A 14,030-nucleotide genomic window follows, 5' to 3' on the forward strand; every position below is an offset into this window, starting at 1 on the left:
AATCTAAAACTAGAAATCAAGACAAAATAACAGCCAACTTAATCCATGTAAAAACACACGTATGAATACTGCTGTGTAAAATTTTCTTTATTTATATTACAGATTGGCTATGCGTATTTCGATAAATTGTTTATTCTAGAGTACCGTCCAAGAAGATTTTCTATATACAAAACAAGTCGAATTCGTTGTAAATTTCTAGTGGTTTGGTATCACATTTCGATCTCACTTTGATCTGAAAAAGACAAAATGAGAAAGTATGTGAGAATATCGAAAAACATGTTTCGTTCGAAAACAGTTATATTTCTCTTCATCTTTTCCTACTACTTTCATTCTTTTGAGTTCATCGCCCGAGTCAATTGAAGAAAAGTGTATACATCCGCGGAATATATGGTAAAAGCCAATTTACCGGAGGACCAAACATTTATAAGCTGAAAGCACACTAATGTAAACATAAAGAAGTGTTGGTTTTATTAAAACGATTTTATGAAGAACAAGTATAAAGTAAATTCTATGTTTCGAAATACATTTGTATTTCATAAAGTTCTTACCTGAATGCAACATACGATTCACTAGAAAAACGACGAAAGCAGCTTTAACGTTAACCATTAATTATCTAAATACAGAATTTTGCGGCATGTTTGTAAAGAAAATATTACTGTTTCAAATTCGACCGTTTTATTTCGTCGAGACGATCAGAAAACAAAGTATTATTAACTATACTGTATTCGACTGTTAAAAGTTATGGAAATGATAGGATAGTGTTATGTCGTAAAAACCGAGTAACACGTACAACGTTTAATTCGAGTTCAACATCACTACTTATTAGATAACTCTTTTAGAATATATTAAAGACATTTTGATTACGATCGCAAGAAGAATTAAATATTAAACTATTCGAGCATATTAATTTGTTAAAAAAAAGTAAAATATACTTGATTACTTGCTATACAAAAATCGTTACTCATGACTGTGATACATCAGACACAAAAGCAAAAACGGTAATGACGTATCAGTAATGTAACAATGTACAGATACACTTATATTTATACTTTATAGCAAATTGTACTATCTTTGTAAAAGTAATTGCCTCTGTTGCTTTTTGTGTTGACTACAGAATGTACATACTAATACGCGTATCCTTCTAAGACCATTGATGTATGTGCATAACAGTGAAATTGGTAAATGAATATAACTAAAGGTCACTGTTATTTTTTAATACTACTTTACTCCCATGGTTTTTGAGAGTACTAAAAATGTATACAGATCATTTGAATGCAAAACTCTAGTAGGAGCATTCAAGAAATATACAACAGAGTTAAAGTTTTGGCAGGTACACACACAATCTTACGCTGGATTAATGTTGCGATGCCATAATTCCAATAGCGTTTCTCGATTACTCCATACGCAATATATTGATGCTACTCCTAATCCGATGCAACCGGCTCGTAAACATTTTCTCAAGCCAGCTGAAAGAATTAAATGAATATTAGTAGTGTACCAATATATACATATATATATATATAAATGATTTAAACAAAACATACACGAGGATTTAAATAGCATGCCTGTTGCTGTTGCTGCTACTAGAGTATTTAAAGAATCATCTGTTCCTCTTGTCCATGACAAAAGTACACCAATACCACTATACATTACAGATACTATTCCAAATGTGTTTGCTAACGAGGAACCATTTTTCATGACATGATTGATTAATCTGTAGAGAAAAAATGACATATTTTCTAGTAGCTTATTATATTACCGAAGTTTCCAATAGTTAACAAATGATAAAAATAATTTAAATAACATACTGAGTTCTCCTAAGTTTGCCAGTTTGACCGGCTAACGTTGTTGCTTTAATACCTCTGTAAAAGCCTGTTGCACCGCCAATAGTAGCTCCTGTTATACATGCTGCACCGATTTCACTAAAAGCTAATTCAAACCGACCTCTTTGTTTCGTAACTCCCTCAGGAAATATATACTCAGGTTGACTTGGTGGCAGGTATGCCGGGTCAAAGTTTAAATATGGACTGAGCGATAGTAATCCTTGTTGAGATGTAACTTATGTAATAAATATGATTTAAAATGTTATATAATATCATAGAGTCTGGCAATAATTATTAAAGATTTATTTCAAATATTTTAAAGAAATTTTATTATATTATTTTCGTGTAATCACTCTGTTAATATATGTTCCATCTACTTAAATATGTATTATGAATTTCTTCTAGATAAAATGGATGGATTATTAGAAATTCGTTTAAAATTTTAAGGTTATAAGAGAGTTTCACCATAATTAATATTATATACGTTACCATTCCCAAACATTGTGTCATCGTAATTAGGTTGTCTTGACATAGATGGTAAATTACCAAGAATTTCTGTGTTTATATTGTTGTTGATCGAAGACATGTTTCATTGTGCAAAATATTTAATAACCTAATATATTTTTATTAATTTTTAAGTCAGAAATACCCTAGTCTATCATAAACAATGTTATATAACTGTTAAATCATACGTCATTTTTATACGTACGATAAATTAATGCAATAGTTTGCTTTCCTATTGATAATTTTCAATTGTTTATTATTGATCGAAAAATGTTTCGTAAAAGAATGTTGTTATTTACGCGTCTAACGTGTCATTGTACTGATATACAGATAGAAGCAAACGTGAAATTTTTATTTCTCTGCAACATTAAAAATATGCTTAGGGACAGTATACCGTAAATAATAAATAGCATTACTTTAAAATATGAATTGAGGTTATATGTTCGTGCTGATTTAATTAGTTGCACTTTGATCTCTATAAATTTTCTATAAAACAATATCTATGGAACACGGAAATTATATAATAATAATAATCTTTAAAGTATTTACTACATATCAAAAACCGACTAACTGAAAATAACATGCACTTACTTATAAATGCATCGTTAAACTTTAACTTACTTGATTCATTTAGATTATCATATTTTGAACTGTTCATAATATTTTTCCCATTATCATCGCGTAAATTTATCATTTTCGGTGTCCTCCTAATAAAATTTTGTAATAAACACTGGCAACAAACAAGCAGCAAACGAGCACGTTTATTCACACGCTTATTTCCAAAAATTGATTAAGATCAAACACCCTGAACATGCTGAGGATAGAAATTTTCTTTAGTTTACATTTTCGCCACTTTGCTTTCAACAGCTGTAACCGGAAATACAGTGATGCAACAAACTTGGTCCATGATATTGTGTTACTCTATGCTACTATTACAAAGAAATAAAAATGTATAAACTATATAAAATGAAAGAATATCACTTTTATTGGTATCTTTGATTTTTTTGTTATATTTCAATATGAGTTTAAAGTAAGCCTACTATTCTACCGATTGAAATTCCACTGTTCTGTATGACAATCTCAATATATGAAAAATCGAGAAAAGAATTTACAAATTTATTTATTGTGTAATAATAATAATGTATATAAAACAAGTTATTAAGTGCTATGATGCAAGTCTTATATTACTTGCAGTTTCTTTTTAACAACATTATCGAAGTAAACCCCGTTATATAAACTGGCTACTTTATTAGGTATTCATGTTGAACAAAAGTTTTAAATAATTTTTCAAATACCCAAATGCATCTTGTTTTTTAACGATTTAAATAATGCCTTTTATGAAGTCGTCTGACACATAATAATGTATGCGATAAATTATGAAAGAATTAAAAATATTACTACGTAACTGTTGTCTTAAAACTCGCCGCGAACCCGCGTGAGTGCATGCGTGAAGAATACATCGAGATTTTGCAATCGCGGCGCGGGATAAAAGTTCATTTTGGTGTTTTAGTGCATTCTTTTCGTATTATATGTGCGCGCTAGTTTTTTTTTTGAAAGCTTAGAATAATAATAGCGAAAAATGTCGAACGAATACACGAAGCAAATATCGATCTTCTTTCCTGTTCCTGAAACTTTCATATCGTGTCGATGTCATCCTAAACCAAAAAGTGGAGGGGAAAAGAGCATTAAGGACAAAGGCGACCTCTGTTGTGGCAACGGTCGCGCATCAAACTATGCATTGCATTGCTGTCGAAAATGGCGTCGGGCTCGGAGCTGCCAGAATATTCGTCCCCAGCAAAACGACGAAAAGTCGACGGCAACGGTTACATCGGTACCAGCACTGCAAAACCTGATTTCCAAGATTGTGAGACGTCGCATGATACCCCGAATGAAGATCTCGAAGGTATTTTGACAAAAATATGGTCGATTCATTAATGAAATTTGCGAGATTGCAAGATGGCGGTTAAGAAGGCGTCCATTCGCCTTCCGTGGTCGTATCATTTGTTCGTAGTCGACGCGAGACCAGAGCCGCCATGACAGTTTCTATGTAAGTACGTCGTAAATCTCGTTTCGCGCGAATCATTTTTAATCTGATCGAGTTTATAGTTGCGACGTTATTGAAATTCGATTCGTGACACACAATAAATTTATTCGTTAATTGACTTGTTTTGAAATGCTCTTTCAATTTATTCTTATTCAAGAATAATCGTTTAAATGAAAATTGGTGTAGTGAAAATAGAGAAACTACTGACAGTGCAATATGAAGTTGTACGCTACGTTCAATGGACGCTCACAGATGGCACGATTTTCACTGCGCTGGGGAGGGTACATGTTTTTCCGCGAATGAATATCATGCCGCCACTTTTAAAAATTTTCAAAGTTTTCAAATATAATTTTATTGACGCTAATATGATGACCTATATTACTTTTTTAATTACCAAAATTAAGAAATTCTACAATTATTGTCTCGATAAAGCGAAATAAGTTGCTTTTTCGAGAAAATATAAATTTTAACTTTAATAAATGACCATTTGGGTTTTTGTTATTTTTCCAATCAGAAATTTAAACAAACACCGAATATTATTGCAGAAACATATGGAGGAGATAGTGGGTTCAATGAATTAAGCGACGAGTCTAAATCAATTTCTGTTTCTCCAAATGCTACAAACTTGACGACAACTCCATCAAGAATTGATTCAACCAGCGACGATACTGGTTGTCCGTGAGTTTTTTCTCATCTGTTATTGGTAAACTTTATTCTTATCTAATAAGTAATTTCCTCACATATATTGTTTTAGAATTGATAATGCAGATGAGAAAGATGAAGTTTCCTCGACGGTTTCAAATTTGTCTGATTTATCAGGATTGTCTGACTTTTCTGGCGAGGGAGAAGTTAATCATCAATGGAGGAATGCATCTTCATGGGTTCAGAAGCAAATGTTAATAGGTGCTGATCCTCGAGATCTTCTACATCATCTCCTTATGGATTCCACTCAAATTCCAGAGCAGGTGGACGACCTGACTCTTTGGAAGGTACGAGAGTATAGCCTGTATTGATTTTTCAATGTCTTGTGTAATTTTTTGCTTTTATAGATACTTATCCAATGATTTATATATACATTTTTCAGATTATAGTGAATGTAATGTCTGAACCACCGCGTCGACAGAAGTTAAGGCATATAAATACTTTGTCGGATGTGGTCAGATTAATACGTAATAGTAAAAGAATTATAGTCTTAACTGGAGCAGGTGTAAGCGTCAGTTGTGGTATACCTGATTTCAGAAGTAGAGACGGTATTTATTCCAGGCTGGCTCAAGATTTTCCGGACTTACCCGATCCTCAGGTACAGCTAGTAAAACATTTAATTAAGTTCAATGTTTAAATTGTCAAAAAATTGTCAAATTTACTTCTAAGCCACTTTTTAGATTCTTGAGAATAATTTAAATGTTCGTTGTTTTTTTCTTCTTTTAAAGGCTATGTTCGATATTAATTACTTTGGTCAAGATCCAAGACCATTTTACAAATTTGCACGAGAAATTTATCCTGGACAGTTTAAACCGAGCCCGTGCCACAGGTTTATTAAAATGCTTGATAAACAAAAAAAACTTCTAAGAAATTATTCGCAAAACATCGATACGCTCGAACAGGTAGCGGGCATTGAAAACGTGATCGAGTGTCATGGTAAGTATGCGCGTGTAAAAATTTATCCCTTATTTTGAAACCGAATCCAAATTACCGGTGTTCTTTCATATCTATTATAAATGCGTTTTACATTCAAGGGTCCTTTGCTACCGCATCATGTACGAGGTGTAAATACCAAGTGAAAGCCGATGATATCAGGGAGGACATTTTTGCTCAGAGGATACCCTTGTGTCCGAAATGCAGAGTGAACGCTTTGCCACCCATATCGGAGATTAATCCTAATGAAAGTTATAGAGGTAATTATAAATATAATATTTGCGTAACGTTTGCTCATGCTATGGTCATTTTATTATAGTGTTTCATAATGTCTTGCCAATTTCTATGCTATGGAACATTAGCTACCTAGTGATAGTTTTTGCTATTAGTCTTTCCTATAGCGCGTCGCGAGTCGGTGGCCATGAGAGAACATTATCTACTCTTTGCGGAATACGTCTTCGCTAAATGATGTTGCCATTTACTCTGATCTACGCATAAGTTGATACATCAATCGTAACTACGAGTAAAACCTTGGCTTGTTTATAAGCATATAAGGTAAACTTTTAAAAGTTGCATCATGTTACCCGTGCGTGCTGTTTAGCCAGATTTGCGGGGTACAGTTTACGATTCGCCGTTCAGACATTTTCGAAATTAATAGAACATGATGTGTTTGCGATCGAGTAAAACAGAAAGCGCAATCTGCTACGGCCAACGGAGAAGCGTAGCGAAAAAAAAGTTTTCATGGATTACTTTTGTAATTTACAGATTTGGTGACACAGGGCATAATGAAGCCAGATATCGTTTTCTTTGGTGAAGGACTTCCGGACGCTTTTCACGATGCGATGTCCAAAGACAAAGATGACTGTGATCTTTTAATCGTAGTCGGATCATCCTTGAAAGTTCGGCCGGTAGCATTAATTCCTTCCTCTATTCCGTCTCATGTTCCACAGATTCTCATTAATCGAGAGTCGTTACCACATCTAAAGTTTGATGTTGAATTATTGGGTGACGGTGACATCGTTATAAATCAATTGTGTCACCTGTAAGTACGAAATTCTTATAATTAAGTAGAACGACTGCGTACATAATTCATGCTAAAAAAAGGACATACAAAGAATTTGCCATTACGTATAGTATTATTTAGATGCATTTGCTTTTCTACAGAATGGGAGACAACTACAAAGAAGTGTGCTGGAACGAAACAGTTCTTAAAGAAGCAACACAACTTTTGCCGATCCGTTATTTGTCGGATGATACTTGGGAGCAAAGTCAAGACACAACAACGAATACTGTGTTAACGCGAGATAGTGCTGAGACTGATTTTAAACCACACGATTCTTGCTCTGTTGAAAGCCAAGATAGTCTCATGGTCAATAATAACGGTGGCATCCAACAACGTAGTGAGAGCATAAACGTTTGCATTTCACCTTTCCGTAATGATCATGCAAATAATACAGAAGAGAGGTTCAGTCTTTTAGGAGACAGTCCAAAAAGACGATTGGGTGAGTCAAGTGCCGAAAGCAGTCCCAAGAGAATGAACTTTGGCAGCAGTTCTGCGTTAGACTTTAATTCGTCCTCCTCGATAACAGAGACTTCCGATTGTTCGACTGATTATAAAATTCATGTCGTGTCTGTGGAATCTACCTCAAAAGAGAATGGAAAAGTTTACAATTTAGAAGAGTGTCAAGTATTTCCAAGGATAATCGAATTTTCCTCGGAAAGTACAATCTTAGATTCTACGTTAAAAGCAAACCGTTGTATAGAAAATACGGTAGTGTCAAACATAAGCGATGATCGCACAACAGTTGCTACTACTGGAATTGACAAAATTAATTTTAAACCGAGACAAGCGTCTATCGATTCCGCTCTGGATTCTGGGATAGGTGATAGTTGTAACAGTGTCGATAGTCGAGAAGGGAAAAACGACAAAGACGAATTAAAAAATGAAAGACTGGAAAGGCACTGTTGGCAGCCTAAAGTACGAGAAAGTATTGCTGTGAGGTTACCAGGTATGTAATATTTCTTTCACGCTTCTTTCTTAACTTTACACCGTTTCTTTTTTTTATCACAATACTTATTCCAACAGAAAACACGTATTACCAACTAACACCTGGGAAATATATATTTCCTGGAGCAGAAATATATTCAGATCCTGAGGATTACGATCAATGTTCTCTTTCAATAAATTCCGAAAGTTCAGAAAGCGACAGTGATTCTTCGTCCGCGGTGGAAGAGGAGGAAGAAGAGGAGGAGGAGGAGGAAGATGAGGAAGACGAAGATGAGGACGAACAGCAAGGGGAAATGAACAAAGAGGGCAAAGTGGAAGAAACAAGTAAGTCTCGAAAGAAGAATATTTGTTGGTAAATTGAAAAATATCATTTCACCGTTAAATTAAAATCCTTGTAGGCCAGGGTGCAAAGTTGTTGGAAAGTACGAATGTCAAGGCTGATGCCGATACCGAAGGTGAAGAAGTAAAGTGGACGGCAAGTCCTTACAGTGGTGTACACGGTTAATGGAAAACTGCATTTAAGGAGTGACAATCTTGATTCTTGTTACCCTCATCGAACTTCCAAGTTCGATGAAAGAAACGACAAATACTTGGAGAACAGTGCAATTCTTACCAGTTGTACATACGTTACGTGCGTGTACGGGCGCTCGCGCAAAGGTACGAGCGTTTGCTTTTTCATAAGGCTTATGTTTTGTTTTTTTCTCTTCTTAAATAGGATCTATTAACGAAGCAATAGAGAAAGCAGTTTCACGATTTCTTGAGTAAGCAACATCTTTTATTAACAAGCACAAAACATTCAAACTTACTATGATTTTTTGTTACGTGGCTACAAAAGGAGTAACATTGAAATTTTTTTCATTAAATTTTAAATATGTCTTTAAGAATAATGTTTTTGAACGTGCTTTTAGAAAGCACAAATTCCATAGTATTTTCAGCAAGTCTATCGTTTTGCGTAATTAAACGCAAGTACCTTCCAAACGCGTATAAGCAATTAGCCCTGACATATAACGCGAAAACGTACAAATCCGTACAATTTCAAAAATCTAATTTATGAACTTTGGAATGGTTTCAAGTAAACGTCTATAAATTTGAAAAATTGTTTCCCCATGAAAATATCCAAAGAATGACGAGAAAAAATCGCAAGAACATATTTCGAAAAAAATATCTGATATTTATCGAATTAACGTTATTAAAAAGTAAGCATTCGTTATGAGATAGTGGTGTAATAGTATCTCTTAAGTTTCGACGAGCTCGTACTAGATTGAACGCGATTAAAACCGATCCATGACTTTTATTCGCATATAATATTTTCATCTTTTCGTTCATCGATTATTATAGATTAATCTAGCGTTTTATGAGCGAACATTTACGCGAGACGACGGTGCCCTCGCTATCGTTCGTTCATAAGAGAGAGAGAAGTAACGTTAGAAAAGAAAAAAAAAGAAATTAATTTTATCGTAAATTGTAAATACTTTATCGGAAGAAGTAGATTAGTTGTTCAGAATATCGTGCAATCGTAGGAAAACAAGAAATTTAGAAATATTACTGTACTCTCGAAGAAAACGCAGGCAAATTGCGCGAGTAATCGAACATGCGACAGCACGAATTGATATTGGATGTAAACAATTGTGAAAAGTGATTTTGTCTTGATTCGGGTTTATTTTATACACGTGTACGTGTACACTCACGCAGCAACGTTAATTTTTATAGAAAAGAATATTAAGCATTTAACGGGTCGTCCCGAAGGAAAATAACGGTAAACCAGTTGAAACCTTTCTCTTAGAGCAGAAAGGGAATCTAAACGAAAGAAAGAAAAAAAAAACGAAAAATTGCAAGATTAATTAGTATTGACTTTTAACACTAGTGCAACTTTTACTGATCGTTGTCGTTCTTACTGTACTACTGTAAACTAATACTACAATTATCGTTGGTCCTTTCACTGTTACATCTACTGCTACAAAATTACTTATCATTAATAATTATCTATGTTTTGTAAATTATTGTGTAAGTTGGAAGGTAAAAGAAAATCCTAGATAATCGAGAATCATGTATTTTTAAGTAGTTTGTTTGATAACGTAAGGAGACACGAACAGAAAGTATTAATTCTGTCACAAGATTTCTTAAAGTATATATCGGGTGCGCTCGGAGCAACATCGAACGAACAAACGTGTTCGTGGTACGTGCATACGTATCGATCGTATTTTCAAGAACACGAGGGAAGATGATTGCTCCGTAGATCATAAAACGAATTCGCACCGGAGTGAAAATATTACGATCATGGTGACGTGGAAACAGTCTAGATAGACATATAGTTTTTAAGTTTTAGCAATAGATTTCAATACCAGAACGCAGAATTAGTCGCAATGGTTTCGCACTGAATGTTTTTTTTTTTTTAGATTCGTTAGGTTTCGATTTCTTTTCATTGGAGCACGGGCGAATGTACAAAGCAATGTTGGATAGCTTGGCATTGCGTGTTATTTTTATATGAACGAGAGAAGGTAGAATAGTAAACGTACAGGATTAAAACACAAGAAACCAGAGGAACGCGACGATCTTCGAGAAATCACGCGACGAATGCGAGCCGATTTGTGCAGCGAAGCGCGATCATTGTTTCGATGTTCATCGTCGCGAATATTTGTAAGGAACGAAACGGTTGTGTGAAAAATTTATTATAATTATTAGCATGATAATTGTTTACTACACTCTGCGCGTAAAGTTTGAAACGGAGCGCGTCGTTGTGTAGGACGTGCATGTATATACATACGTATACATATGCACCAATAATAAACACAAACACATATAAGGTGGCTGCAGCGCGAAACGAATGAGATTATTAGACCACCACAGAAAAACTCAACGTTTCTGATATGTGTACATATACATACATATTTCCAGTACATGGCATGAAGCTTTATTTTCTATTAGCAGGCCATGTAATGAAAAAAAGGTAACGGAGGAACAATAGGAAAATTGAACTCGGTTGAAACGTCCTGAACGATTAAAGAGAGAGAAAGAACGAAGAGGACTCGTTTGAGGCCTGAGGAAGAAAAAAAATAATAATAATAATTTGGTTCCTCACGGGTACAGTCAGTTTTATAAGATTTAGAAAGTTTATCTTCCGCTATGTACAAATGGCTTTATTTATCATTGTTTTGCAAATCGATACGCAAGTGGTACGGATTAGGTATTATCTTTTAAAGCCTCTATTTTGTCTTTATTTATTTGAGGTCTATGTAGGTAAATAATAGATAGATAGATAGGTAGATAGATATATAGATAGGTAGATAGGTAGATAGATAGATATGCGAATGAGTGAATGAAGAAACGAATATAAGATATGCATACTATACGTACATAGGTGTCGTATATTACACGCGTGTATGCATACGTGCAGAGATATCCGCGTGCACAAACGGTATATATATGGATGTATGTATACATGTAAAATGTATAAAAAGTTGGTTTTAATCGGCGTTCTAAAAATTTTCCAAACCATTCGAAAATCTGTCTCTCTCTCTTTCTCTCTGTTGATCGACTAGAGGCGTGAAGTTACAATATATATATACATATATGTTTATATATGTTTATATATATATATTTCTCGAGTATACGATATCCACACACCGCTCCTGCTGGATTTATCGCAAAATCCATTCTAAGTTCTACTTAAGCATTTATTTACATTTCGGCTACTTAAACGGATAGTATTTATTAAAAAGGGCTTTAAATTGTATTTTCCCCCCTTGCTTAGACGACAGTAGATTTTATGTTATATGTAGACGTACAAGTTTTGTAATAACGTCGTTATTCTGTACAGTCAGTATACATCGTATCGCTCACAGTCGATTCAGAGAGAAGCATCAACTTGCAAAGATTTGACAATCATGCCAACTTTTTTTCCACAGTACTGACTTTTTGTATAAATGCGTCACATGTAAATATTTATTATTTTTACTGTATAATGAATCGTGAATTTCTATCGTTTCGGCTGAACAGTGAATTTCGATGTCCCGTTTCGTTTTTCTTTTTTTTTCTGCGCTTCGAGACTAACGCATCTTTTTGCATCGCTTACGCGTCGACCAAAATGCGGTTTTACGGTTTTCCAACGGTAATATTTTTTCATCGTTCAGCCGATACGAAAGAACGAGGTGCAGAAGCTCTTAATTTTTTTTATAATTTGTTATTTAATGTAATGAATGTTATAAAAATGTTCTCTATTTCAGACGTTATAAGTTTTCTGTTTCTTTGGTATTATTAATGTGTAAGCTTATCTCCTAAATTAAACATTTTCTATGATAATAACGACTTGATCATTTCATGCCACGTTTCTTTCCATCCCTTATATGGAATCCAAGAAAAAAAAAACGATTGAAGCATGTACGAGCACTATGTGCAAAGTACTATATATTCAACGTAATAATTATTGATAGGTCGGCGATTTTTTAATCTGCAACGAAAATTTATGAACCAAGTACTCGATCCTTCTAAGGTATCGTAAATTTCTAATCATCTCCCGATCCCCCTTCTCCTTCGTTCCTAGGAATAAAAATAGTACCGTAATTCCAACGTTAAACATAGACGACGAAGAATCGTTCATAAATAGACATTCATCGTCGAACACCGATAGAGGAACAATGAATAACAAACACACCGAGAGAGTTGTGTTTATTTATTTATTCATTTATTTGCTTTATTGTTGTATGTCATATAATAGTTTTGTGTTGTATATCGGAATTATCATAAATCAAATTTGAAAATAGGCTTTAAATTATAACAACGTATCTTAGAGAATAATTGAAGCGCTCCCTGGAATAATAGATCAAAAGCTCTAGTACAATTTCCACGAGCTTCATCGAAACTTACGCGTAGGGGACCGTTTCAATTACAGTATCGTCGCTATGTGTATTGAACACTTGTCGAAATCCCCGCCAAGAAAGATTTTCAAATGTTCAATCGAAATGAACATTTCTTATGTATGTATATCGAGTGTTTATCTAGAATATTTAGTATATCGTACTAGTCCAGCCGAAACAGCAGGTGACGTTTTCTATTTACCTTCCATTTCCTATAATTACGTCTTGTGTAATAATAACCATAATATAATAATAAACATTATTACCACCACAGCAATAATAGTATTATAATAGCACTGTTGCTAGGGACGCACGGAGTTATATTTACGTGTCGGCGGCCCACTACCTGTTTAACAATGAACAATATTCATTGATTCGAATAGGATTCGGTATACATAATATTTAATGTATTATTAGTACAGCGCGTGTTAATTCGTGCCAACATGATTTCTTTTTTTTTTCTCTATTTATTTTCGTTATGACGCCTTCTTCGTGTAAAGATCATAAATTCAACGATGTTCAAAGCCTGGTTGTGTTGTTTCGTCAGAGTAGCGTGCGCTCTCGTGTATGCAAGTTTTTTTTTCTTTTTCTTTTTTCAAAATTTCTTTCCTCTTTCTTTACGTTTCTGTCCTCCTCCACGCTGCCGATAAGTATCCGTGTCTTATGCGTCCGGTGAGTACGCGATTGCTCGCGACGACGACGGTGCAAATTACCAGCGTGTTCGACGTTTCAACGAAAGACGAGAACGAAGTGAAAAGAGAAGGAGGACGCCAGAAGCGAGAAAGAGCAGTCGCGGTACTGTTGCGTCTCGTTGGGCTGAAGAATTTCATGCATGGTTATCGCAATCGAGTTTTCACGAATCGTATACGACGTTTTTATCTATGTCCCAATGGATCACCGCCGACATAAAGACATCGACGATCTACGAAACCTGTCTTGGAACTGGAGAGCTAGCACTCTCGCGACACGAAACGTAGAAATATTTTAAGGGAGAGAAAACGATGCGCGACAATGCGAAGGAGGAGTTGACGAGGTTCCAAGGTCCCGAACATTTTATTCCCAAGTCCTTCTTCTTTCGCAATCTCCTTTGACCTCCGTTCATCGAACACAAAAGTCGTTCTTTCCAATACGACGACAATAATATTCTTATCCTTGCTGTTATT

The 14,030-nt window shown here is 34.7% G+C and overlaps 2 protein-coding genes across 6 annotated transcripts; one reads left to right on the forward strand and one right to left on the reverse strand.

Moving 5' to 3' along the window:
• Positions 1-66: 66 nt before the first annotated feature.
• Tim23 (translocase of inner mitochondrial membrane 23) lies at positions 67-3,191 on the reverse strand. Of its 4 annotated transcripts, XM_076318781.1 has the most exons (7): positions 2,949-3,191; positions 2,533-2,686; positions 2,313-2,436; positions 1,809-2,058; positions 1,545-1,714; positions 1,349-1,466; positions 67-232 (listed from the first exon to the last, which is right to left on the reverse strand). In XM_076318781.1, exons 3-7 carry the CDS (start codon positions 2,407-2,409, stop codon positions 223-225), a joined length of 645 nt encoding a protein of 214 aa, XP_076174896.1. In that variant the 5' UTR covers positions 2,410-2,436; positions 2,533-2,686; positions 2,949-3,191; the 3' UTR covers positions 67-222. The 4 variants fall into 4 exon arrangements, with proteins under 4 accessions (XP_076174896.1, XP_076174894.1, XP_076174897.1 ...); XM_076318779.1 differs by having other exon boundaries at positions 2,313-2,686; XM_076318782.1 differs by having other exon boundaries at positions 1,339-1,466; positions 2,313-2,686; positions 2,949-3,190.
• An 871-nt stretch (positions 3,192-4,062) lies between these two features.
• Positions 4,063-12,310, forward strand: Sirt1 (Sirtuin 1). 2 transcript variants are annotated; one of them, XR_012993116.1, is made up of 11 exons: positions 4,063-4,230; positions 4,917-5,049; positions 5,126-5,360; positions 5,456-5,671; positions 5,802-6,009; positions 6,108-6,266; positions 6,772-7,048; positions 7,171-8,015; positions 8,093-8,338; positions 8,413-8,671; positions 10,411-12,310. XR_012993116.1 is itself a non-coding variant. In XM_076318994.1 (10 exons), exons 1-10 carry the CDS (start codon positions 4,083-4,085, stop codon positions 8,517-8,519), a joined length of 2,574 nt encoding a protein of 857 aa, XP_076175109.1. In that variant the 5' UTR covers positions 4,063-4,082; the 3' UTR covers positions 8,520-12,310. The 2 variants fall into 2 exon arrangements, 1 of the variants encoding a protein (XP_076175109.1); XM_076318994.1 differs by having other exon boundaries at positions 8,413-12,310.
• The last annotated feature ends 1,720 nt before the right edge of the window (positions 12,311-14,030 follow it).

The sequence above is a fragment of the Ptiloglossa arizonensis genome, chromosome 8, assembly GCF_051014685.1.
Source record: "Ptiloglossa arizonensis isolate GNS036 chromosome 8, iyPtiAriz1_principal, whole genome shotgun sequence".
NCBI lineage: Eukaryota > Metazoa > Arthropoda > Insecta > Hymenoptera > Colletidae > Ptiloglossa > Ptiloglossa arizonensis.